At 35.0% G+C, this 25753-nt stretch overlaps 3 protein-coding genes across 6 annotated transcripts in view; 2 read left to right on the top strand and 1 right to left on the bottom strand.

Annotated features, from left to right (window-relative positions):
* The first annotated feature begins 1041 nt into the window (after window positions 1-1041).
* Window positions 1042-3714, top strand: LOC106060257 (serine/threonine-protein phosphatase 6 regulatory ankyrin repeat subunit A-like). Its single transcript, XM_013218064.2, has one exon. It carries the CDS (start codon window positions 1042-1044, stop codon window positions 3712-3714), a length of 2673 nt encoding a protein of 890 aa, XP_013073518.2.
* Window positions 3715-12503: 8789 nt separating this feature from the next.
* LOC106060256 (ileal sodium/bile acid cotransporter-like) lies at window positions 12504-25588 on the top strand. Its single transcript, XM_056035897.1, has 4 exons — window positions 12504-13761; window positions 14264-14350; window positions 15545-15716; window positions 17829-25588. Exons 1-4 carry the CDS (start codon window positions 13174-13176, stop codon window positions 18488-18490), a joined length of 1509 nt encoding a protein of 502 aa, XP_055891872.1. The 5' UTR covers window positions 12504-13173; the 3' UTR covers window positions 18491-25588.
* The window catches only part of LOC106072526 (pseudouridylate synthase RPUSD2-like), a 17829-nt gene continuing 17636 nt past the window's right edge, over window positions 25561-25753 (bottom strand). For all 4 annotated transcript variants that reach the window (XM_056035892.1, XM_056035896.1, XM_056035894.1 and 1 more), the window contains exon 11: window positions 25561-25725. In XM_056035892.1, the coding sequence (XP_055891867.1) occupies window positions 25627-25725 (99 nt within the window). In that variant the 3' untranslated portion in view covers window positions 25561-25626. The remainder of the gene's footprint in view (window positions 25726-25753) is intronic.

Genomic DNA, 25753 nt, shown 5'->3' with positions numbered 1-25753 from the left:
AGGAACATAGACTTATGTATTATACTAGACTGGAAACCGGAAACAAAATTCTTATCCGCGATTGATCGATTCACAGACCTATAAATATATATAGAGAGATTTTTATGCACGCAATTTTTTTTTTCAAGCTCTAAGGGGAATCGCCTTAATCAATTTTTTTCTGTCTTGGAAAAGTAATGATCTTTGGTTTTCAAAGTTTAGAAATAATACAAAATCATTTCTCAGATAAATGCCAATATATGAAACAAAGCTATTTCCTGTTTGTTTCCATTGAGATAATATTTCAAAAATCCTAGATCGAAATAATTCATGTTGATTTAAATCATCTTATGTACATTTAAATAGATTGATAAACTAGATCTTTCTAGATTATGTATCTAAAAATTGCAAAATAACAATAATGAGACGAGAGTACTCTTATTTTTGATGTTCAATTACTAGATCTAGATTTAAAAATTAAATTATATGTTACATAGGTTAGGGATGAAAAAAAAAAGAAACTTTACTTCTTTCAACTACTTTACAAAACAACGCCTTGATCCAGCTTTCTAAAAAAAAATTACGACCATTTTTTTGTAGTGTTAAGAAATCTCCATGTCCAGTCAAGTGTAGTCTATGTAAGTCTATGACCAGGAACTATAAAATTTGTTGCAGTGAGCATCAACAAGTTGGGGAAAAGTAAAGGCGGTTGGTCGTTGTGCTGGCCACATGACACCCTTGTTAACCGTAGGCCACAGAAAACGGATGACCTCTACATCATCTGTCTTATAGACCACAAGGTCTGAAAGAGGAATTTAAAAAAAAAGTAACAAGTCTGTCCCTCTTACCTTTATTTCAGTACTGGATTGTATAAAAGTATAATTATACTTACGCACAACAATTAGGCCTACGTTTAACACTCAAAATAACATGTTCATTTTCTTATCCATGCCGATATATACGGAAAAATTCTTTCTGAAACTGATTAAAATTCTATAGTCATTGACTTTACTGTTGTTTTTCTCCAGATTCCTGTAATTAATAGCAGATGTTGATAATAACATGGAAACTAAGAATGCAGTTCAACTCAATGACACCATCTTCTTCAAAACAATAGCTTCCGGTAGCATTGCAAAGATTCACAAACTTTTGAGACTGTGTGATCAGAAGACTACACACTTTTCTAGCCACGCCTTAAATTGGGCTGTTTTTGAGGCTTGTAATATAGGTTACAACCATCTACTTCAGTTTGTCCTCCAAGATGGCACCCGATTAGAAATCAGAGACGACAACGGAAACTCTCCTCTTATGATTTGCTCCGCGAAAGGTTTTCCAGGCATTGTGGGTAAGCTCTTGAGGCTGGGCGCTGATGTGAATGCTAAAAATAGCAACGGCGATACACCACTTATGCTTGCTACGTCAAGGGAAGTAATTGAGTTACTACTACAAAACAGACGCTTGCATTTAGATGAACAAAACTCGACTGGGAACACTGCTTTAATGTCAGCCATCGAGACAACTCATCTCCAGAAGGTTAAATTGCTGATCAATGCTGGAGCTAACCCGAACAGACAAGTCGGGGAATGCCCACAAAGTAGCTCGTTTTCGTTGTCTGGTTTCCTTATCAACAATGAAGGCGAAAGTGCTTTCGATGTGTCCAAAAGAATGGGATTCGGTAAACTGCTGGAGTTCCTGAATCGTGCCAAATTGGTCAACTTAAATCCTTTGCAGTTGGCAGCTGTTAAAAATGACTTTGATTCCTGCATCACGTTGCTGAAGTATAAATTATGTGATAGAGAAGAAACTCAAAATCTTCGGCCTGACATCCTCTGTTATGTTTTAAAACATATACAGCAAAGGGACGCTATTCTTTCATCAGACATTGAGTTTGTTCGAGAGTTATGCAGACTTGGCATGGATGTCAATAGATGTCAGTGCTGCGCAAAATCACTCATTGAGCTCGTGCTGAACATCGGAAGCTACAAACTCGCAAAAATTCTTTGTGCCTATGGCGCTACGGTCACCCACGACGATCTGGTGTCCGCTGTTAAGGGACAACACTTACAAATGCTTCAACTTCTCCTAAACCATGGGGCACCCGTTAACAAATACCACCATCGAGGCTACGTGACTTACAAGGATTCAGCTCTTGATGCAGCATTGGAGAGCTCTTTTACGAGTGCTGCCAGCGTCCTTCTTGACCACGGTGCTGAGCTCGAAGCCGATTGCGCTGTCACTCAAGCCTTAAGAAGCAAGAACACGAAGACGCTCAACTTTCTCTTAACCGAATGTGGTGAAGAGACCAGAGCTGAGATAGCAACACCAGAAACGTTAATACAAGCTGTAAAGCTAGGAGACATTCAGCTCATCCAGCTACTGTTAGACGCAGGGGCGTACATTGATGGGGTCCACGACGATAAAACTCCTCTAATGAGCGCTGTCCACATAGAGGTCATCGAATTTTTATTAAGCAAAGGAGCCGATGTGAATTTCACAACTTCTACCACAGCTATAATCAACGCGTTATTTGGGGATTATTTCAACGATATCAACTTGACATTTCGACCTAAGCTGAACTCAAATGAGATGGATCAACACATAATCCATGTGATTGAAGTTTTTCTCAAAAATGGCGCCAATTTGGAAGACAACGATTATCATGGAAATACAGCTTTAATAAAATCCGCTCAAGGTAGCTTCAGTATAGAGGTTCTCAAATATTTACTGGACAAGGGAGCTGACGTAAATCAAAAAGATTGTTTGGGATTAACGGCATTGCACAATGCAGCAACAGAGAGTCACAAATTAGATTTCGTGGAAGTTTTATTGGAGTACAATGTTCCTGTGAACCTGAAAAGTAACGAAGGGCTAACCCCACTACACCAGGCTGTGAGAGATGTAAATACTGTTCGATTTTTTCTGGAAAATCAAGCAAATGTAAATGCTGATGATTTCTATGGGGACACACCACTGTCGCTTGCATCAGCAAGTCATGGAGACTTATGGGAAGTTGTCCAACTTCTGATAGCCTCTGGCTCCGATATCAACAACAGAAACACTTCTGGCATGTCTCCAGTATGGCTAGCTGCTCAAAATTACAACTTAAAATGCCTGCAATTGTTAATCGATGCTAAAGCTGATTTAGGTCCCAATTATCAGCAAAAGAAATCTTCGTTGTCAATACATGGAGCTAGTGTTGAATTTGTCAAACGAGATATCATTCATCGCCTTATCGCTGCTGGTAGTGATGGCACTCTGATTCAAAGGCTAATTAAAATAGGCTTTTGTCCTACAGACATACTTCTAAAGAGCACTATCTTTGGCTGGCCTAAGACTTCTGTATCGCCACTCGCAGTTTCCTTAATTTTAGACAGCGTTGACATTGCCCGCTTTTTTATTGACAATTGGTATCTAACAAAATCAGACATCAACATTTTATCCAGAAACAAAAAGATTTTGAGCTGTTCACAACTACGTGAAACTAGAGCTCTTCCTTATTTGGAGGAAGTTTCCCGCCAGCCAATGAGGTTGGAGCTTTTGTGCTTCATAACTGTCTCGTCTGCTTTAGGTTCAGACCGAGGCAGACGTCAAAGGATTCTTAACTCTAAACTCCCAGTCCTATTTCAGGATAAACTCTTGTTCTCGAAACTAGAGGTCAAGGTCCTTGAAGCAGTGGCTGGTGGAGGAATATTCTTTCTTTATGAACTAAAAAAAAACAAAATTCTGACTTGCTGAATTGTTGATTATCAGAAGATTACACGCGTCTGCCTTTAGAATGTATTAAATTAATACTGATGCTGAGTTAAAATTGACCAACAGACGAACTAGATTGCTTTCCAATTTTGTACTTTGAATCGTTGATTAAAATAAACACCTTATCACCTTTTCTAAGTTGTCTTTTTTTCAGTTATGTTGATGTAGTTTTTGTTAGTAACACATTGCCACCTCATTTGTCATCTTTGTGATAGGAACTAAACAAAATTTAAAAAGTTAAACTAAAACTATGTTTCAACTAATAGTTAATCATGAATTTTAAAATATAGTTAAACTAAACAATTGAACATCCATTAAACTATACAAACTTTTTTTTTATAACTTTTTTTTTTTTTTGGGGGGGGGGGGCTGTGATCTAGACCTAGCTATGATCATCCGACTGTATGTCTACGGTTCGATCTAGTTCTTTTTAAAGTGTAGAAATATTTATCCATAATAAAATCAGTACTAAGGAAGATGTTTCTTACATAAACGTTAATGCACAATAAAATTGGAAGAAAAAAAAGGATGTCTAAATAAATATGTGTGCTTGTATTTTTGCTTTGATATAAAACCTTTAGAAAAGAATGTCAGGCCTACTATAAAAAATTATATTAACTTATTATATTTAAAGAAAAATCTTACTTATGCTGGTAAATAACAGATTTAGAATTTCAAATTTACATCTAGTAACCAAAGAAATAGAAACGAAATCGAAATATTTGACCCGTGTAACTATTTTAGTGTAAAGTACATATGGAGCAGGTAGTGTGCCTTTAAAATTGTGTCTTTCTGACAATTTTATTAGATTTTTGTATTTGAAGATTATGGTTTAGTGTTTTATGCATAATTGCTACTTTCCTTTTGAGTCTTCTATCCGGAAGGCTTTCTAAATTTGCGGCCACCATGATTCCCAGAAACATCACATAATAATATAGGCTTATATATAGAATATATTTAGTAATAATAATAGTACAATACAAATGTCTAAATAATCTATAATCTAACAATATACAGTGGCAAAATCTATTACACAGTAGATTCCGGCTGGGTTTTAGCAACGTAAATAAAATTAAAAAAAAAAAGTAAAGTTCCCCTTTCAGACCTTGTGGTCTATAGGGCAGATGATGTAAAGGTCATCTGTTTCTGTTACCTACGGTTAACGAGGGTGTCATGTGGCCAGCACAACGTCCAACCGCCTTTACTTTTCCCCAACTAACGTTAGGTACCCATTAGAGGTGGGTGGACTCAGAGGCGCCCGAAGATCCTGAAGTTAAAAATCACAGTCTTCACCAGGATTCGAACCCCGGACCACGGTTCAGTAGGGCTTTCTAAATTTGCGGCCACCACGATTTTCAGAAACATCACATAATAATATAGGCTTATATATAGAATGTTTTTAGTAATAATAATAATACAATACAAATGTCTAAAGAATCTATAATCTAACAATATACAGTGGCAAAATCTATTACAATTAATATAAACCTGCATAACGTATATGATTATACACAACTTCCTCTACAAGAACGTTGAAAATATATAACTTTAAGATGATAGACCTGCAAATGTGCGCGAGAACATGCGCAAAGAACCAGTTTTTTTATACGGCTTTGTAAAAAAAAAAACACTCGAGGTCGTCGTTCCTTTAGCTCCATGGTCATACATATATCATCGCAATTTCTAAATGAATTTATTTCTCCTCTGAAATCCACATTTGGTAACCAAATTAATAACATCAAACTGATAAATATTAAGCACTCAAATTCAATCTTATCCTTCCCAATATACACATAAGTCAAATATTGAAAGTCTTTAGATATATAGTCGTTGCTTTCTCCAACATACAAAAATATTGTTTGGGGATATAGTGCAATATATGCTAAGGTGTAATCTCAACTTAAGGGGAAAAAACTGTTTCCGGTCATATTTCATTATAAATTGTAGATCAAATTATTATGATGCTATATAGTTACTGGTAGCCAGGTAAGATACAATCAGTCTTCCAATAAGAAGAACGCAGACCTAATGCTATGTTTCTCAAACTTTTAATAATGGCTTTCATCTAAAAAGTATTGTAAAATGTTTGTAAAATGTTTTACATGTTTCGGATGTTCCTTCAGAGTTGAAGATAGTTTACTTCCTAGTCCAAACCTTCCGCAGGACGACGGGGGATGGGAGCGGGCTGGGTTTGAACTCTCGACCATCGATAAATCCGAACGACAGTCCAGCGATCAAACCGCACGACCAGGCAGCCAGCCATTCTAAACACACACACACACACACAAATAAAAAAAAAATACTTTAGCGCCTCACCATTTTGTCGGCAAGGAGGTCACGATTTTATCCAGCTTGGGGAATCCATAATCTCCCTCACTAAGACCAAGTGACGACAATGCCACCTATGTTGCATCATTCACAATCAATCGTTAACCTCTCCCTTCCTGTCACCATAGAAACACACACAGACACACTCCATAAAACGGAGACAAGTATTTTCCTGCATTGTAAATTTACGAAAATCAATATCCTTTGGTCTACAGTCTACAACGACACCACACTATTTCACTTAATTAAATATATATATATATATATATATATATATATATATATATATATATATATATATATATATATATATATATATATATATATATATATATATAAATTAAAAATTAAGTATATTTGAATGCTTTTGAGAAAAGAGTCTATTTGTAATCACAAGAAATTTCCAAAAAGGATCAATACAGCAGTTTGATAACATCAGATAAAAGGCAGCGGAAGTCTCTTGTAGAATGAAAATTAGAATAACAGAAATGTACAAGACAGATCAAGAAACAAAATAAGTTTACCTTTTACCTTTACCTATCCCTTAGTCTATTGGACCGTTGGGGCACCAGGCAAGATTTGTCGACCGTCTTTCTCCATTCCTCCCTTTTTTTTTTTGCCTTGTTTAGAACCTCTCTCAATGGCAGGCCTGTCCATTCTTTAATGTTGTCCTTCCATCTCTTTTTCTGTCTGCCTCTTCTTCTTTTCCCTGGCACTGTTCCCTGAAGGAAGGTCTTTGCGAGCCCCATAGATCTTGTAATGTGGTCAAAGGTTTTAAGCTTTCGTCTTTTCACAATAGTTAGCAGGTCTTCATGGGCTCTAATTACATGTAAGTAAAAAGGTTTGTTCGTTAAAAAATATATTGCCCAAAATTTTTTTTTTATTACAAATTTTCAGAAAATCATATTTGTCTTAGAAATCTTTTTTGGTGCTCCTTGCATTGGATACCCTGCTTCCTAGATACGTAAATTGGTCTACACGTCAATTTAAGGAGGTGTCCATTCACGGTCATCTTTGGGGCTGAGTAGATTTTATTGTGTGACTTCTGAAACGTGGCTTCTGTTTTTACAAGGCCTATTATTAAGCCCAAGGAGGCGTCAGCGTACCCAAATTCGTAAACGGCAAGTTGGATCCTGGAAGTCATGTTCAGTGTTAGCAAGCAGGACACGCCGATCATTCAAATCACAAGAAAGATGACGCCTACTATAAGCTATTCAGACAAGACCAACGTCTAATCTTTCGCATCAGAATTGGACACAACAGAATGAGACAATTATTCTTAAAATTGGAACCAGTGAAATCTGCCCAAGTGTAGTGTCGCCAGAGAATGTTGACCATGTCCTTCAAAAACTCCATTCTTTACCAATTAAGAGGACCGAACAAGACGCTTGCCCCCCCCCCCCCCCCCAATCCCAATAGAAAGAAAACTATACGGAGAGCTCCCTGATTTGTTTGGAAACCACCTCGCAGTTCATCTCATGTATTGGTCCAGCAATGGTCTAGCAATCGTGCAGTCGCCGACAAATCTGATTATGCATTGTGCCAATGAAGATAGCAAACTGAGTAGAAGCAAGTACACAACCCTGCTATAAGATATTTACTATATGATGATATGCGGTCAACGTGGAAAATGAGCAAATTAAGAGCCTTTTTTTTTTTTAATATTTGGGTAAGACCTTTTAATGTTAATTTTTTATCTAGGTTTATTGCCTTCTCTTAACATTATTTATTCACAATGTGAAGAAAAATATAGATAAATTTAAACTATAATAAGGTTATAAGGAACTCTGTTTATTTGAAAATAATGGACCTCATTCACCAGACGACACCAGACGTAAACAAAAACATTTAGTCACGTGATCAGGGGCGGACTGGCTATATGGGCATTTGGGCAAATGCCCGGTGGGCCGGTACCCTATAAGGCCGGTAGGGCCACCGAGTGGGCCTTATGAATGCCAGTAAATCGTTTAAAGATTTATTATTTTCTCTTTAAAAGCAGGACTTTGAGCGTTGTGATTAAAAAAAATAATTTTATACACTGTAATGTCGAATACTAATCTAAAGCATTGTCGCCAATACCCTTTCATCCGTATGTAGTACTTCTAGTAGACGTCTATTTCTTATACACACTAAACGATCAACAGGAAACTTAAGGCCTTTAGTCAGGGTCGGACTGGCTTAAAAAACCGGCCATGGCGGCGGCCCACCTCATCATTAGTTTCATATACATTTTTTCAATAATTTAATATTGCTACTTATTTTTAATTTAATTTAAATTTTAATTATATTTCTTTTGTTTCTATAATTATTTCATATTGTTATAAACCTGGTGGTGGCACAGATGGGGGTAGTGGTGTGTGTGTAGTCAGCCGACGCAAATCGCCCCAGGCCAGCGCTAGACGAGCGGTCAACCGTGACGAGCTACGACTGTCAGCCGAGTCGAGTATCAACAAGACGGTTCGGGAAGGATCGCAGCGTCACGAGAGTTGTAGTCATCTGACCACCTAGAAACGTCGAGCGGCGTTCTGTCCGGTTCGAGAAGGCCAGTAGGGACCCTATATAAAGAGCGGAGGTGTCGTAGTCAGGTCGGTCGAGAAAAGGGGCTCAATACAGCACTGTTCACGGCAGAGGTTCAGAGCCCGGTTCACTACAGTCCGGTCGACTACAGCACAGTTCAGCGGTGTGGTTCTGTAAGTAGCATTACGACGGTTCAGTACTGTCAAGTACAGTTGAGACGGCTGGCGTCTTGATCTTGGTCTGTGATCGAGTCCGACACAACGAGCCTAGTGTGTGAAGTCAGTCCTGAACTGTTGAACCCAGTGCAAGCCCGGAACGAGACGGAGAGGCCAGTGCAAGAGTTGATACGGCGGAACGGTGTTATCGGAGAGATATTTGTACAGTGTACGTGTTGCCAATTGTATAGTATTGGCTGTTATTTATTCAACTATTAAAGTGTTACGTTACTTTGGAGCCCTGAGTTGTCAAGTTCTTTAAGTTGGTGGTGTAAGGTGCAGTTTGCAGAGAGCCTGGATAGTGAGATTCGTAACAATATATAATAATAATAATAATAATGAAATTTTAAAGTTCAAAAACACTACTTTAAGTTGTAAGAATGTTTTTATTTATTACATGTTCAAATTCGTAAATATGCAAAACAACATTCAACAGTTAAATAACTAGTTTTAACAACCTAAACATAAGAAACACTCACGTCTAAAATGTCGCTACCGGATAATTTAGTAGAACAGCTTGTTCATCGTTTCACTAGTCGATGCTAAAACATCAATGGTTTCATTGTTATTGATTCTTGGAAGAAGGTCCTTCTCACAAGACATCAGCATGAATGATTGTCAAGTTGACTGGCTCAGCAAATTTCTTAATCTGTTCAAAATGTATTACGATTTAGTAAAGGACCTCTCACAAGCAGCTTGTGATGAGGATAATGTCAAAACAAATTTGTAAGCCAGATACAAAATTGAATAAGCAACACTATGCAAATTAAACTTCTGGAGAACAAAATAACAACAAACAATACATTTTTTTGCAAGATTTGCATTTCAGAGAATCTGTCTTAAACTATTAATTACTTGATCCATAATCATGTTGTGAACATTTACACGAAATTTATCTTTCGCACTTTCAACAAGTGGTTAGTTGGCTAGAATTCTTTTCTCTTTCCAAACAGTCTGCACTTCAATGTCGAGCTTTCTTGTTTCTAGTTCACTGTTTGCAAATGTTGAGAAATGTGTAGCTGCTTGAAAAATAAAATCAACATTTCTATCTACTTTGTTTAATTCATTGATACTGTCTTGAACCATCTTATAGACTCGTAGTATATCCATTCCAGTTGTTTGCAAATATTCAGATAATGGCGTTGTGTGTTCAAATATTTTCAGAAATAATTGAGACGTTAGAATAAATTCAAAACTTGTCAATGAATCTAACAGAGCTTTTGCTCTGTATCGGATATAATTATTGAATTTGTTTGATGTAGAAATATCATAAAATGTTTGTAGCATGTCAATGTACAAAAAATTGATAACTTGTGTTTCTTAATTGCCATGATTGGATTTTTTTTTAAAAGTTTATATTGATTATTGAATAATAAAATTTAAGTATTACAAAATATTTAAACAGAAGGAAAATAAATATGTCTGAAACGGAAACAGAATAAATCGGAACGAATAAATTATAAAAGTAAAATAGTGTCGCTGCGACGCTGTCGGGTTAAAACCTCGTAACGTAAAGTAATGATTTTGCTGTTTCAGTTTGGTTATTTTCAATACAAACTATTATTTGAAGCTATCATATAATCAACGGTAATTTCAGTTAAAATAAAAAATATAATAACTTTCTTTTGGCAGTTGGCAGCCGACGGCCCACCGGGAATTTCCCGGTGTCCCGACGGCCCAATCCAAGCCTGCCTTTATTTCTTAAAGAGATCGACGTTAGTGTGAACATATTCGGATGAATCTATAAAGAGACCAACAATGTTTTAAGTCCTATAGATGACATGTCCAGTCACATTCTTATTGGTTCGGTGGAGTTGTCACATGATCTCGTGTTGTCCCCGTTAAGAGGTCCTTCACAAATCACAATTATTGGGCTATCTTGGACAGTGTAGAAATGTGTTGATTGGAATCAAAATTGCAAAAGAATAAAAAAAAAAAAAAGGAGCAGAAAATAAGTTACATAAAAAAGCAACTATTGCTGAAATCCTGTGCAAAAAAAAAAAATAAAAATAAAAAAAAATTAGTTAAATGATTAATGTTTTCTCACTAGAGATTCACCAACCTTATGATGATCATTTATGAATGTATAGGCTCAAGGCCCAAGACGACAAAGGGATAAACAGGAGTAGAAATACAAAGAGGTTTCGCTAAAATATGAAACAATTCTTGACAGCATTTATTTTACTGGACGTAAGGCTATAAAATTACCTTCCAACAAGTGGACTTAATGTTCTGTTGTGTGTGTAGCCAGCCCTAAGATGCAGACAGACAAACTTAAATTTGTTTCTAAGTTATTGAGAAAGCAGTTAGAGTAAAGTTCCCCTTTCAGACCTTGCGATCTATAGGGCAGAGGATGTTAAGGTCATCTGTTTTTTTGCCAATGGTTAACGAGCAGGGTGTCATGTGGTCAGCACAATGACCAACCGCCTTGACTCCTCCCCAACTAAAGTCAGGTACACGTTAGAGTTAGGACGCCCTAAAAAAGATCCCGAAATTTAAAATCTTCACCGAGATTTGAATCCAGGACCCCAGTTTCGGAATCGCTTAACCACTCAGACACTGTGCCCCAATGACTTTGTTAAATAATGGAGGATGAAGAGTTGTATTTGTAAACTGAAGTCTATACGCCTGAGAAAATGGCAAGGAGTGAAACTCTATCATAAACTATATGTTCGTTGATGGGGGACCTCCAGACAGGGCCGGTCTTAGGCCACTGCAACCTATGCGGTCGCAGTGGGCCCCGCGCTTTCATAGGCCCCGCGCTAATTCTAGGTGTATTTATTAAATTGCAGAATCTATACGAAAAAAAAAACAACATGGAAATCTCCTGAATTTATTAAAATCTCCTGAAAACTCATAAAAATCTCCTGAAAAAAAGTCAAAATTGTCAATTATGGGTGTCATTCATTGCGTAAAACGCCAATCCTACGCGCGATAAAAGAAAAAAGGCATTCTCAGCTTTCATGTACTAAAATGTAATAATCGGGCGAATTCTCACCTTAATCAGAAGTTACAATTCTTTATTTACTTTATAGTCACTGGCATATAAATATGCCATAGGTTGCAAGGTTCGTAAAGTAAAGTTAATTTGATCGCAATTTAGTTCTTAGTAAAGAATAAATACAATTCAAAGTAGAATTTTTTTTCTTATACAAAATCTTAATTTTCACTTATTACCCTTATTCCCAGCCAGAATAGGCCCCGCGCAATCAGTTACGCGTAGGGCCCCGCGGCGCAATTGTTAGGACCGGCCCTGCCTCCAGATGCCTATATAGCCAATATGGTGGAATTTTCTACCCAATCCAAATGTTATACTTTATTCATTTAGTAATAGAGCTTTTTAGATAGTTTCAAAATCATCTACTAAATTATTAAAATACTAGCTACTTTCGATCCAGTATCAAACTTTACACAATACTTTTGAGGACAGGTAGGCGATGATTGGACGTGCATCATTTTGTGGGCCGGATTGTATAGAAAAGCCCGGGCCGATTTTGACACCCAGTCCGCCCCTGCACGTGATAATATTGATGAAAAAAAAGAAAAAAAAAACTGCCACGTGATAGCCATTGTGTATTAAAAATTAGATCGTAATGTGTGGCAAAATGTTGTTTGTTTACGATTGGTAAAACGAGGCCTATTCAAGTTTTGTTTGAAGAATATAAAGTTGGCAACAAAACAGGCACAAATGAACAGAGTGATCTCCCATCAACTGATGACTTTATTATACTTATGTAGATCTATAGCATAAGCATAGGCATAGGATCATCTATATTTATAATAGATATAGATCTAGAAGTCAAATACATTACATTAATAGTCTATACGACTATATTTAATATTACTAGTCAAATACTCATTAGATAAGAGTATTGGCCTGTCTATGGGACTATCGTCACTATCAATACGATGGCAAACTCAACTGCATTCATCTCAAATCTCACTGGTTCAGTAAACTAAAACTGTAACTAAAAAACTGATACTCATACTGATGATCAACAGACAACACACTTGAGTCTTCACAGTCTAAGTCTTCAGACATTAGTCATTAGTTATGATTAGTAGAGTAGTCTAGAGAGACTGACTAGATCTAGATATATATAATAAATCTAGATAGACTCTACTCTCTATAGTTCTCTATACTGTTAGTATACTATAGTATAGTATACTCTATACTTTTTAAATCTAGATCTAGATTCTGTACAGTACTCAGCATTCGATCTCTGTACTGTGATGTTCAGATGTTGGGATTTTTCAATATTAAACTTTGTTACTCTTCTTCTACTGTTTGATTTAGACTAGCATTTAAAAATTTTAGACTTGGTGGGAGCACACATTATAAGAATCAGATTCAAATTTGACTTAAATTCACGCTTCTAAAATGTTGATGAAGCTATTTTTCGTCCACACCTTACATTTGATTTGTTTGTGCTTCCTGACTGCACAATCGTTATTGGTGACAGGATCTACGAAGGCTAAATATCGACCTCTGCCGTTTGAAATAAAAACAAATGAAAGTTTTCCCTATACAGTCATAGAGAATGAAGTATCACAGTTAATATTTTACTACAGTTTTAATACTCCAAATGTTTCAATTGATGATCATATCCTTGCTGAAGAGAGTACTGCTTTTGGAAGCAACTATAGCCAAGGAACTTGGATTATAGAAGCATCTCTTGATTTAGATCACATTGCTGAACTGAAAGGGGAAAAAATATTTTTTATAGATCAGCAATTTTCTCAGGGAAATATTAGCGTCCTGGTTACTGGAAATTTGCCAGGAAGAACTTTGTTGAGTTTGTGTGCTATGCCTTCAAATGGGACTATGTCACATGGAACTACCCAATGCCAGTCTGAGAATATGTCATATAGATTGTTTGTGGAGCGTAGACATAGGCCCATTGATGTTGCTTTCAATATTGTCCTTATACTACTGGTTGTCCTAACAAATGTTGGTATGGGGGCCAAGGTATGTATATATATATATATTATACAATTCTTTATAATTCAATTAACTTGTCAATGTCCATAATTTGCATTTATATTATTTTGTGGTTTGTAACCTACAATATATATTTTATATATTATATGATGTGATATAGTGGGAAGCGTGGTCGAGAGGTCAAGTGCACTTGAACTTGGCTTGGCTTGGCTACCGAGAAGCGAGCTCGAGGTTCGACACCCGACTTGGGCAAAGTTGTGTTTACTGAGCGCCTAAAGGCAGCACGGAAAACCAACTCCTAGATACCCCCTCGCCCCCCCCCCCCCCCCATTGGTCTACAAATGAGATTGGACCAAAGCGCTCTGAGCATGCTATAAGCATGTTATAATAATAATCTTCGTTGGCATTATTTAGCTTACTAAAACTTTTGAAATGAAATCAAGCAGTGAGCTATGAAACAGCATTACATCAAATTTTTTAAAATATTCTATATAATAAATGAATGAAAATATTGCTTCTGTTTCTTTAGATTGACTTGAATGTCATGAAAACAGAACTAAAACGTCCCATAGCGCCTGCAATTGGATTGTGTTGCCAGTTTGTTATTATGCCTCTTGTAAGTATCTTAAATTTTTTTTTTCACTAAAATTTAAATGCTTGACTATTTGCTTAATAACCAAATCCCTTCAGTCTTTCTGCGCAGCTGCTGTTTATGGCAGGATATTAAAATAGAGACTGGTCCATTCTTTTCCTTTACGTCCTGTTTTTTATTTGGAATGACCCTTTCTTTGTGCTGTCTCCATTGCACCTTGAAGGATTTGACAATGAGTCATGTCTTACAAGGATGACTTTTGACATCAAGTCTTACAATGTAATATGTATAATATATATATATATATATATATGCTTTTGTCTCTTTATGGTGTTGAGGAGTTCCTCCATTTTACCAGCCAGAGTGTTGACTTGTAAATGTCATGAAATCGAAACTAAAACGTTCCATAGCGCTCATTAGTCTTAACAATTAATTATGGGAAAAAAACAACTTTGTTTATTATTTTTATAAATTTAAAAGAATATTGAGTGGCTCTAGCTTTTTCATCCTTCATAACTTTGAGTCTAAACACTTATTTTTATTGGTTCTTTGTCTTTCTTGCTAAACAAAGGCACTCTGTCAAGGAAGACCACTCTCCTTTTCTTAGCTTCATTATAGGATGTTTTCTCGAATCTTTCTGAGTGCAGGTGCTGAAAACCACACAGAGTCGGGAGCTCATGAGGTGCCCTTTACCGCACTTCTCCGTGATGGAGGCTGTCCAGGCCTTAGAAAGCTATTACACTGTGTCTTCTTTGATTCATGGTGCCCCTTTTGCAGGGAAGAAGAGGAAACCATATCTCTTACACATTTTGACTTTTCCAGACTTGCTGATCTCTGTCTCTACAGGTCTGAGAAAGCATAAATTCTCGACCTGTATGGTGACATCTATGCACTATGCAAAACATCATCGTTTTTGTCCAGGGCTTTTGCATGAGAGGATTTGAATCTCTCAAGCCCTCACTCAAATAGTTTGATGAAGATGATTATGAGTCTTCCTGAGTAATTTAAAAATGTACTCTTTTTTTTTTTCAATGGCTAACTCTTTTATGCATATCTTCTTTTTCATGTGCAATCTTTCATGCTTTTCTTTTATTTTTATTCACTCTCTCTTTCTTTCTTTTTTTTTTTAATTTTGAGTAAGATTGATGACTAAAAATTGGTATAATGATTTTAATAAATATATATTAAATTTTTATACATCTTTTAAAATCATTTCAGATTGCTTTTGGAATAGCATACAGCTTTAAACTGGACCCAGGGATAACTCTTGGTTTCTTTGCCTTGGGTTGTGCCCCTGGAGGCTCTGCAAGCAATGCTTACACTTACCTTCTGGGTGGCAATGTCAGTTTGAGTGTGACTATGACTTTAATCAGTACATTTGCAGCTTTAGGTAACTTGATTTCAATTTTCATATTTAATGATTTATCACACGCCTGCAGGGGGGAGGATGAGGCAATTTTCAAACCTGTCATCTGTTCTGATTCGGTGGCCTACGGTTAATGATGGTGTTATGTGGCCAGCACAACGACCAACCACCTTTACTTTTCCCCAACTAATGTCAGGGACCCATTAGAGCTGGATGGCCTCAGAGGCGCCCAAGGATCCTGAAATAAAAATCTCTGTCTTTACTAGGAATCGAATCCGGGATCCCCGGCTCAGAAGCAAAGCGCTTTACCGCTCAGCCACCGCACTTACATTCAAACCTTAATGATCTCCTATAAGACATGATGCATCACAGTTCATGGTGGAGACAAAAAAGTTGTTTCTAACCTTCAGTCCATATTCTTTTTGCCATTACATGAGGTGGCCCCTTTTTCTAGAATTGATACAACTTCAGACTCTTGAGAAAGGCTCAGGTAATCATAGAATCTAGTCCTGATATAACAAGCTTCCTATTGACGGTCAGCAGAGGTGGTCAGCATGGTGGGTCTATGTATCCCTGTTCTTTGGAAGAAAGCTTTTTTTTATTGGTGGAAAAATATTAAGGGTCTTTGTCTAAATTGCTCTAGAAACATTCCCAAAAGACTTAGAGATATTTGTATATCATTTGTAGTAATCTACTGCTAATTTAGCACTTTTACAGTCAAAAGTTACTAGTTTTGCTTACATTTTCTTTTAGAACTCTAAATGTTTTTTGTCACTATCTTGGCATAGATTGGCATACTTGGACTTGATTTGCCATTAACAAAAAAATGTGTAAAATTGTCTTATAAGTCATTCTCAGCTTTTGATTAACAATTAATAAAACATATATATGTTAGGGGTAGATGACTAAAGAGCTATAACAGGTATTCCTGTTGTGTTGACACCATGTTTCAGAATAACGCAAATGTATTTTTACTTTTTAAAAAATAATGTTTAGCTATAGAAGTAATTTTTTGAAATATTAGGTACCAGTACTTCCTTTTTTTTCTGAGCCGTAAGTTCATGCGCAATCATAAAAAATTAGCACAAATTCCTCATCTGTCCTTGCAGTACCAAAATAGGGTGTTTGACTTTATCTAAACAAGTAATTTAAGTAAGCTACACCTTACAGTCCTCACAATCTATAGGGCAGATGTGGCCTACACAGCAATCAGCTACCTTCACTACCCATGTACCCATTGGAGTACCCTAAAAATTGCAAAATTCAAAATGGGAGGACTCTGTGCCCTAAAAATTGCAAAATTCAAAATGGGAGGACTCTGTGCCCTAAAAATTGCAAAATTCAAAATGGGAGGACTCTGTGCCCTAAAAATTGCAAAATTCAAAATGGGAGGACTCTGTACCCTAAAAATTGCAAAATTCAAAATGGGAGGACTCTGTGCCCTAAAAATTGCAAAATTCAAAATGGGAGGACTCTGTGCCCTAAAAATTGCAAAATTCAAAATGGGAGGACTCTGTGCCCTAAAAATTGCAAAATTCAAAATGGGAGGACTCTGTGCCCTAAAAATCTCATAATTCAGAGTTAGAAGATATTTCCAAAAATTATAATGGTCAAACTAGAGTCCTCCCAGTGTAGCAAATCAGCTAGTAATTCTTTTTCCAAAGATATTCATGAACTGTTGTCTTCCGAAGCCTTTATCATGTTTGTATATAGAGCTAGGCAGTGGAGGTTTGGATTCAGAGTTTTCCTTCTCTTAGGTGGGTAGCCTGAAGGTCGAAGCTTACTAGTTTAGGCGCCAGTTGGGGATTTATTATTGGCTCTAAAAGTCTGTATATCTGGTAAAAAGTTTGTACACATTATTTATCCCACACCCAATCTCGGATCAAGCTGAAATTTTGCACAATTATTTCTTTTACCTGACAACCTAGAATCAATAAAAAAAAAATTAACCAATTGGTTAACTCTTGGTAATTAATTATTTCGTTAAACAAATTTAATTACATGACTGATTCAAATTAATTAAAACAGCTATGCTTAATATAAGCTTTATTATTATTTTTTTATTTTTAAAATATTTTCTTGTTTTAGTGCTACAAACAAAAGAATTAATGATTACTTTTTATTTTTGTTTTCCAGGTCTTCTTCCAATGTGGTTGTTTACACTTGGAACTGTTGTGTATGATACAGGGGATGTAAAAATACCATATGAAAATATATTCATATCCTTGTTAGGAATTATTATTCCTGCCGTTGTTGGACTTTTTCTTCAGAGAAAGTTTCCCAAAGTAGCAAAAATGTTTGTGAATGCTGTTAAGTATATTGTTATTCTCATGGTCGTATTTATCATGACTGTTGGAGTGTATGCCAACGTGTACGTTTTCTACCTCTTGAGTGGAGAGGTGCTTTTGGCTGCTGCCATCTTGCCTTACCTCGGCTTCCTTCTTGGAGGCCTAGTGGCCTTGATTTTTCGACAAAATAAAGTTAACATCATTACGATTGCGGTCGAGACTGGGATCCAGAACACAGGAATACCCATAGTGCTGCTGCGCCTGTCTTTGACGGGGCCCGACAAGGATACCAGCACGGTTGCCCCGGTGGCATCAGCTATGTTCACCCCGATCCCGCTCATGATTGGTGTTATATACGTGCAGACCAGGCTTTACTTGGAAAAACGCAAGAAAAACAAAGCAGGTGAGGCAGAGAAGACATCGCAGAATAGGAAAGAAGAGCCAGATGTTGTCTTATCCCCTACAGATAACATCTGCTTGGTCAGTAGTCCGGTAAGCTCCCAGATTTGACATTGTTCCTGTCTTTCTCTTTGAGCTTTATTTATCAGCTGTTGCTAAATCGGTCAATTTTTGTTGTTGAAAATGTTAATAATTTTTGCATATGCAATATTAATTGTCTATTTATTATACAAGAGCATACATGTTTTGTTTTTTCTAAGAAATTTTAATATGTGCACAAATAACATAAAAAAATCAAAATACATTAGCACATTGTAACGTTTCAAATATTTTTTTTTACACCAATGTATCTATATTAAGATCAATTTGTGATAACATTCAGGTTACACTATGTATGCATAATTAGAGGGATATTATCTATTTTTAACAATTGCTAAGAATTATGATGCAAACCACTTTGTAACCACTGAGGTTAAGGTTAGGCTTTGCCTTGGCTGTGGAAAAATGGTTTCTAATGAAAACATTATATTGTATACATGTCAGTGCACATTATCTAGATCTTAAGTGCAACCCAAAAAAAAAAAAAAAAGAAATGAGAATTTTTTATCGATTGTGTGATGTCAAGGTCATGACCTCTGGTAAAATACTTCATGCTTCCCTCCTTCACTTTTGGAGCTTGTGGGGGTTTGTATCTAGTGTAATGTGATAAAGCTACATTGGTGGATATATGCAGTAGCAAGCCCAAGGGTTTCCCCATCATGAGAAATAGCAAAGGCATGGCTGCTGGAAGTCTGGATTACATTACCAGTGAGATGTTTGGGGCAGATTGTTTGACTTCAATTTTTTTGTTTTAAAAATGTACACGTATGTCATACTTTTTATGTAATTTGTTTTTGTTTCTAATAAGCATGAATATTACGTTTCATATTTGGTTTTTACTTTGTTCTTATCCACCTTTTTTTAAAAAATCTGACTTGCCTCTTTTTATTTCTTCCAAAGTCAGGTGCATTATTTGTGTGTGTGTATGACTAGATACATTATAAACCAGAAATTAGATATAACTTGTCTTCTGTTACGCTGTATATCTAATTTATATTCTGTGGGATTTTAAAAATATTATTAAGGTGTTTTTTTGTTTGTTTTTTTTTATTTTGTAAACAGCAAAAAAAATATTCTTTCAAAATACTTTCCATTTTGCATTTTGGCTGTCTTTGACATATGATGAATGTGGAAAGGTATAGAAAGAAAGGGAGAATGACCTGAAATCAAACTCATGGCTCAAGCCGACATCCTAACCACAAAGAAGAAGATTGTATGGTTATTTATTGTTTGTATAAAGTTACTTTGAAGCGGCAATCCTTAAAGGGGACTTATTCAGCATCAGCCACCACTTCAGTCAAGTACAATTTCTTTACCTTGTTTGAGATACCAAACAAAATAACTAATTAAAAATAGTCAATTAACTAGTAGATACATTTTTCAAATTGATTCTTGTGTTGTCAGGTAAAAAGGAATACATGCGAAATTTCATCTTGATGCGACGGTGTCAGAGATATTATGCGTACTAACTTTTGACCAGACAGATAGTGAGTTGATATAAGCTTTGTAAAAATATACAAGCATAGACTGCTGCTGTGGTAAGGAGCTGAATGGAGAAATACAACGAATGTAAAAGAAAACCCTTCTGGGACAAATTTGAATGAAATTTTTCTTTATTAACATTTTTAATAAAAGTTAAAAATACCCTATGCTTCTGTATTTTCCATAAATGCCCAGTAATATTATGCATGCTTTGTTTTGTATCTTTATAGTGTAACATTTTTTTTTTTAGATTCAACATTTTTATTTCCCATGTTTCAGTTTTACTTTTTATGCTTTTAATTTTGCATTGTCCTTGTTTCTTACGAGAAGCTAAACTTTGTGTACTTTTGTTATACTGATTTCTAAACCTGTGTCAATGCTCATAGTCATGTTAATGCTGATTTCTAAACCTATGTCAATGCTCATTGTCAGTATCTATTTCTGTGGTGCTCCTTAATGTGATTGTGATTAACTTTAAATGTCATTAACACTATTCAGATTTTTTAAACAAAATTTTTCCTTATATATTAATGGCCTAGTCTTTCTGTGATTAAAGATATTGTTATACTGAGGGCTCCAGACTGAACATAACTATTTTATGTCAAGTCTCATTTTTTGTAGCTTCGAAATATAAATTATATTTATATAGCCTTGAGCTTTTGTCTTTGTACCTTAGTATGTAGTTCTTTTCATCTGGAGGTTTCAGCCTAATTTGTTCTTGGGTTATTCACCTCAAGTTGAGTTTTTCAAGCTTTAAAATCAATGAAACAAAAAAAAAAACAGGACGAGAATCTTACTTATTATTATTATAGCTTTTATATAGCGCTACTTTCATGCTTATAGCATGCTCAGAGCGCTTTGGTCCAATCTCATTTGTGGACCAGTGGGGGGGGGGGGGGGGGGGGGGTATCTAGGAGTTGGTTTTCCGTGCTGCCTTTAGGTGCTCAGTAAACGCAACTCTGCCCGAGTCGGGTGTCGAACCTCGAGCCCCTTTCTAGATAGCCAAGACAAGCCAAGTTCAAGCGCACTTGGCCTCTCGACCATGCTTCCCACAACTTGAGTATAATCACTAGCTAAAAAAATGCTAAAAGTTGGTAAAGAGGGGAAATAATTCTAAAAGTTACAAAAAGCAGAAGTGAACATTGTACTTCACATTTCTGGTTAACTTGGGCAGCTTATCTGCTGTACTTGTTGATTGATTAACCAGATAGTTGCTAAGAATAATTATTTTGATTAAAAAAACAAAACAAACCCTTTTCTTCAAGAGAGCTTCAAACTCCCTTCTTTTTGTATAAGAGTTAAGAAATGTTAAGTACAAGCCTCATTCTGGTAGTCTTGGTGCTCGGTTATGCTAATTATTAATGAGTACAAAGTATGTCATAAGTTTTGTGTTTATCTTATAGATGGAGCTTAACTGAAAAAACTGAGTGAACATTACGGCTGTCTCTAGTCCTACCTGAATTGTTTAATGACATGTGCAAACGCTATTAACAGTGGCATAATAAGGCATTGTCTTTGAAACTGTCAGTTATGGAAGAGTGCAGTGTTCTATTTGTAAAAGAAGACAACAAAACAACAAAAACATGATAGTCTAATAAATTGGTTATATTGTTTTTTCTTTGCCTGCATTAGTACTCTGCATCTATGTTCAGCTGCATTACATCTAGATTCTTTTCCTTGTTTCTAAGTTTTTTTAAACAAGCCAACTATGATAAATCTGTGACATCAGAATTATACATTCAAATTAACTCTCACAGTTTATGATGTAATAGATGGAGACAAAATGACAATTGTATGTATCTTAATTCTTATGACAACCTAGTGCCAAATAAAAGAAAAAGGTGAAATGCATATTTCTTGTATATATGAATCAGTATTATAATAATTTGCTTAATTGTGATCAATAATCTCTGCTGTGTAGGTAGCTTGCTGTTCTTTGACCATTTCTAGACCTCCATGGTAATTGTCTTCCATCCGCAGAAACTTAGCACAAATGAACAGACCTTTTTTTTTTTTAGATGTATCTACTGATGAGTTGTCTGTCTGGTGTTATATACATTAACACCCTTGTTCCCTGAAGATTTTAGGCATGAGAAGCTGGAAGATTTTAGGCATGAGAAGCTGTACGCTAAAAACAGAAATTTGCTGACACTGAAGCCCTATCCATGAAGAGACAATCTAAATTGTAACATCAATTGATTTCATTGTGGTTACTGCAGAGCCAGGAGTTGTTAGTCATTATTGAAATCATATTAAAGATACAAAACTCTGTTGGTGTATACAACCTTCTGTCTGTTGATAGTCACAGAGTTCACTTATTCAATGGAATGTTGTTGTTTTTTTCAAGTACTTTCTTTGTTCAAAATCAACATGTTCTTCAATATGCTGAAAGATGTACAAACGTAAAGGCTAGCATTCCTTTAGATCCTGCTTACTGCTAACTGGGTTGAAGAACCACATTGCATGGTAAAACAATTCTTTCAAAGCCTGTGAAATGTACCCAGATAAGACCAGGCACATACAGTGCTTCTCTGTACATAAGGAGCCATAACTTTATATTTTCATAACAAATACTTTATGATCTCTGATAAGTCTTTTTTTGGAACAGTTACTGGTTTGGAATGTAAAAAAATATATACACTTATATATATTTTTTTTAGAAATATGTTTTTTCTTGAATTATAAAGCTGGCCAAGTTTAATGCTTATTGAATACACATGTAATTTCATGTTATGACATTTTTTTTAATTGAACATTTTGATTGATTGTTTTAGAGATATGCAAATCAAGTTCATAATCAAAACATTCAACTGAAGCTGTTTGTTCTTTTTAGTTTGAAAAATAAGAAAAAAAAAAAAGAAACTTTAAAAAGCAATAACTTTAATTATCTTCTGATCATTTTAATGTATTTTTATTTTCAGACAGCAAAACTAAACAAAATATATTTTTTATTTCATTTTGGGATGGAGAACAAGAACTGATATTTTTACTCAAAAAATGAAACAGTTACTTTTTTTTTTCTGTTTTTACTAAATTGTACATATGCATGATTTTAGTTACAACTAGTTTCTTTATTTGAGGTGGTATGAACTGTAGTTTTAGGCCTAGGCTTGGCGCTGTTTATTGTAGCCAAGCTAGGTAATATTAGTCAGATTTTTTTTTGTTTTTTTTTTTTGCTTGCATGATTGGTAATTTTGTATAGCACTTTAACATGTATTTTGATAAGATTATTGTGCATTGGGTAACTTGATAGATGAACACATTCAGTTAATAGAATGGTTTCACTTTTAAACCCATATTATTATGGATGAAAGCAATTATTTTTGATACTATCTTTGTTGTGTTATCATATTGTTGTGGTAACCAAGGACCAGCAATCTATTTGTTCTATTTACATCTTAAAAACAACAAGTCAAAAAGGTCTTTTATCACTCGCATACAATTGAATTACAAATGAATATTCATGATAGATTAACACCAGTAGTAAAATCACTGGACTCAAAAGTAAATGTAGCAGTAATACATCAAACACTGAATCATAATTTACACATACAAAACCTAATAAAATACTCATAAAGACACAAAGATAAGGCACTTTTCCCCTAGTGCTATTAGAGCATGGAATGGGTTGCCTGAATCAGCCAGAAAAACTGATTAACATGCATGAATAGATTGACACATGGTTGAGCGTAAGGTGTCTTATTTTCTCTTTTGAAGTAATGTCTTAATTCATAAGATAAAAGATGTTGGCTTTGTTTGTGTAAACTGTTAGACATGTAGACTATTATTGTTAGACATTAAGACACTGGACTGATGTTACATTTTTAGATAATGAAATAAAATTTTGATATTGACCAGCAGTGATCACATGTCTGTTAGGCCCATCATATGAATGGCAGTAAGGCGTCTTCTAAACTTATATAAAGTAAAGCTTATTGATACACAGAATGTTTAACTCTTTCACTCCTATTTGAAAATTCCAAAGTTGATTTGACCCCTTTAAAATAATGTTTGATTTTATAAATTTTGTGTTATATAAAAAGAGCATGCATTCCCTTTTAATTCTACACCAAATCAAACATTTTCTGATTACAAATGACAAAGTTTCTGAAGCTTAATCATAACAGGGGAGTGAGATAATAATGAGCAAACTGAAGAATTCTGTCGAAACGCGCAAAAATAATTACGGAGAGAAAGAGTTAAGAATGTTCATAAACAAGATGTACATGTACTCTGGGGCACGGTGGTCGAATGCTTAAGCGCTTCTAAACCTGAGGTCCTGGGTTCAAACTACTTTTTTTTTTTTTTACATGTACTTTATTATGATAGTTAATAAATGTGCAGTGTTCTCTCATATATTTATTTTTTGAAAGCTTAAAATACACATGGAATAACAACGAATCCCCCCCCCCCCTTCCCTTTCATTTAATTTGTAAAATTTGATGCTAAAATCCATTACAAGTAGACATGATTCTCAAAGAGATGAAATCATTTGACACTAATGTAAGTTGAATGAGTCAGAACTGGCCCTCCAAAGCAAAACTTAAGGACTGTAATCTATTGAATCCTATAGAATTCAGGGTGATACTAAATTAGTATTGATGGCTTATGGAAGATGTCAAAGTTTTGCCAAAGATCAAAATAATGTTAACATTCAAATTTTTTTTTCATTTGAATTCAAATGTTGATTATCTGTGATTGCAAATTTATCTTTTTTTTTTTTCATGTCTAAATGTTTAATCAAAGTTACTTTAAAAAAATAATATAGATATTGAATAATGAATAAAAAAACAGGAAATAGCTTTTACTAAATTTTCATTTGCATATTTACATATTCTAGATTATTTGATACCATACAAGTTTTTACCTAAATTCCATTGCTTCAAGAAAACATACACTATATTTCTACAACTGCAGTGTCTATGGGCCATCATGTTAAATAATTGCTGATTTGATTTATAAACTTAAATTGTTAAATAATTTTAAAACAGCCTGTAAATATGTATTTTCTTAAGAGAAATCCTTCAATGTTATTATGTTAAAGGCTACATCAGATTATTATATACACTATTCACATTCTGAAAATAAAATATTTCTTTTAATATTCTGTATTTATAACTTCTGTATTTATAACAGAGATTTGCTTATCAAGTTCAGCAAAGGGCAGTGTCTTAAGACCAAGTTAGGACTATGTGTGATGAGTTGTAATATTTGGTTGTTACAGCTGCAGGAGTCATAGTTTTCTTTATAATCAAAAAGTTACTCTTATGTGTGATTATATTCTATTTTTTTATGTATTATTCTATTCTATTCTAAGTAATAATTAATAATGTTTCTTCATTAGCAATGAGCAATAGGATTTGGTTGAAATGTGATGAACTTTTTTTTTTTACTTTGTAAAATGAATGAATATCATCATTTAAAGGCCTGGTTTGTTTCTGGTTTGTTTCTATACAAATTTGAAAAACAATCACTGATTATCTTCAGTTCAATTTTGGCCAGATCTTCTATCATATTATATTATCTTCTTGTTGCTTTTTCTTTTCTGTGACTAAGTTTTGTTTAAAATTATTTAGTGATAGAAAAATGAAATCAATAAATGATTAAAATAAAGCAATTTTAATTGCCTTTTCAGTCTATTTGTCAATGATTTAAACAAGTCATGTCTATGATTGTTGAAAGGTATCTATAGAGTAATCATCTTCTTTGGACCAGTCTTCCTCAGCCCAGTTTGGTAAAGATGTTTCAAAGGCCCAATCGAGACCCTAAAAAATGGAAAGCAAAAATGTATAA

The sequence above is a fragment of the Biomphalaria glabrata genome, chromosome 7 (assembly GCF_947242115.1).
Source record: "Biomphalaria glabrata chromosome 7, xgBioGlab47.1, whole genome shotgun sequence".
Taxonomy (NCBI): Eukaryota; Metazoa; Mollusca; class Gastropoda; family Planorbidae; genus Biomphalaria; species Biomphalaria glabrata.
This window is presented reverse-complemented; position numbering and strand designations above follow the sequence as displayed.